This window comes from Echinops telfairi, unplaced genomic scaffold (assembly GCF_000313985.2).
Source record: "Echinops telfairi isolate 266 unplaced genomic scaffold, ASM31398v2 ScPeMD7_29;HRSCAF=101, whole genome shotgun sequence".
In the NCBI taxonomy this organism is placed as follows: Eukaryota; Metazoa; Chordata; class Mammalia; order Afrosoricida; family Tenrecidae; genus Echinops; species Echinops telfairi.
The window spans coordinates 5,816,936-5,817,424 of NW_022103926.1; the positions used below are offsets into that span (position 1 = coordinate 5,816,936).

General features: G+C 61.6%; 1 protein-coding gene across 1 annotated transcript in view; it reads left to right on the forward strand.

The window, feature by feature from the left end:
* LOC101661694 (oxysterol-binding protein 2) overlaps positions 1 to 83 on the forward strand; it is an 8,210-nt gene extending 8,127 nt beyond the window's left edge. The window contains exon 11 of the mRNA XM_045289555.1: positions 21 to 83. Coding sequence (XP_045145490.1) covers positions 21 to 83 — 63 coding nt within the window. The remainder of the gene's footprint in view (positions 1 to 20) is intronic.
* Positions 84 to 489: the final 406 nt, after the last annotated feature.

Below are 489 nucleotides of genomic sequence, written 5' to 3' on the forward strand. Positions count from 1 at the left end.
GCCCCACGCTGGACGGGAAGCAGAAGACGATTTACCAGACGCTGCCGGCCAAGCTGCTGTGGAAGAAGTACCCACTGCCGTGAGTGGGGCCGGCGGGGCGGCCAGGGGCCGGAAGGACAGAGTGGAGGAGAGCAGAAGGGGGTACACGAGCTGGAGGAGTGGGGCGCGGAAGGCCGGGCTGGGTTCATTCCCGGGCTGGGTTGCAGGACCTGGCAAGCTCTGTGCCTGTGGGCAGCGGGCATTCCGTAGCAGGTAGTACGATGCGTGCAGTGCGACTGGGTGGCACTGGGAGACTGAAAGAAAAGCAAACGGGAAGGTGGCAGCATCTAAAGAGAACCGAGTGGAAACCCGACAAAGAAAGATAAGCCCACTGCAGTGAAGCAGAGAGGACACCATCCGCTGAGTGTGGGTCAGGAAGAGGAACCCCGGGAAAGGGCAGTAAGGAGTATGGGCTCCTGGGGGCCCCATCTGAGGGCTTTCATCTCTTTC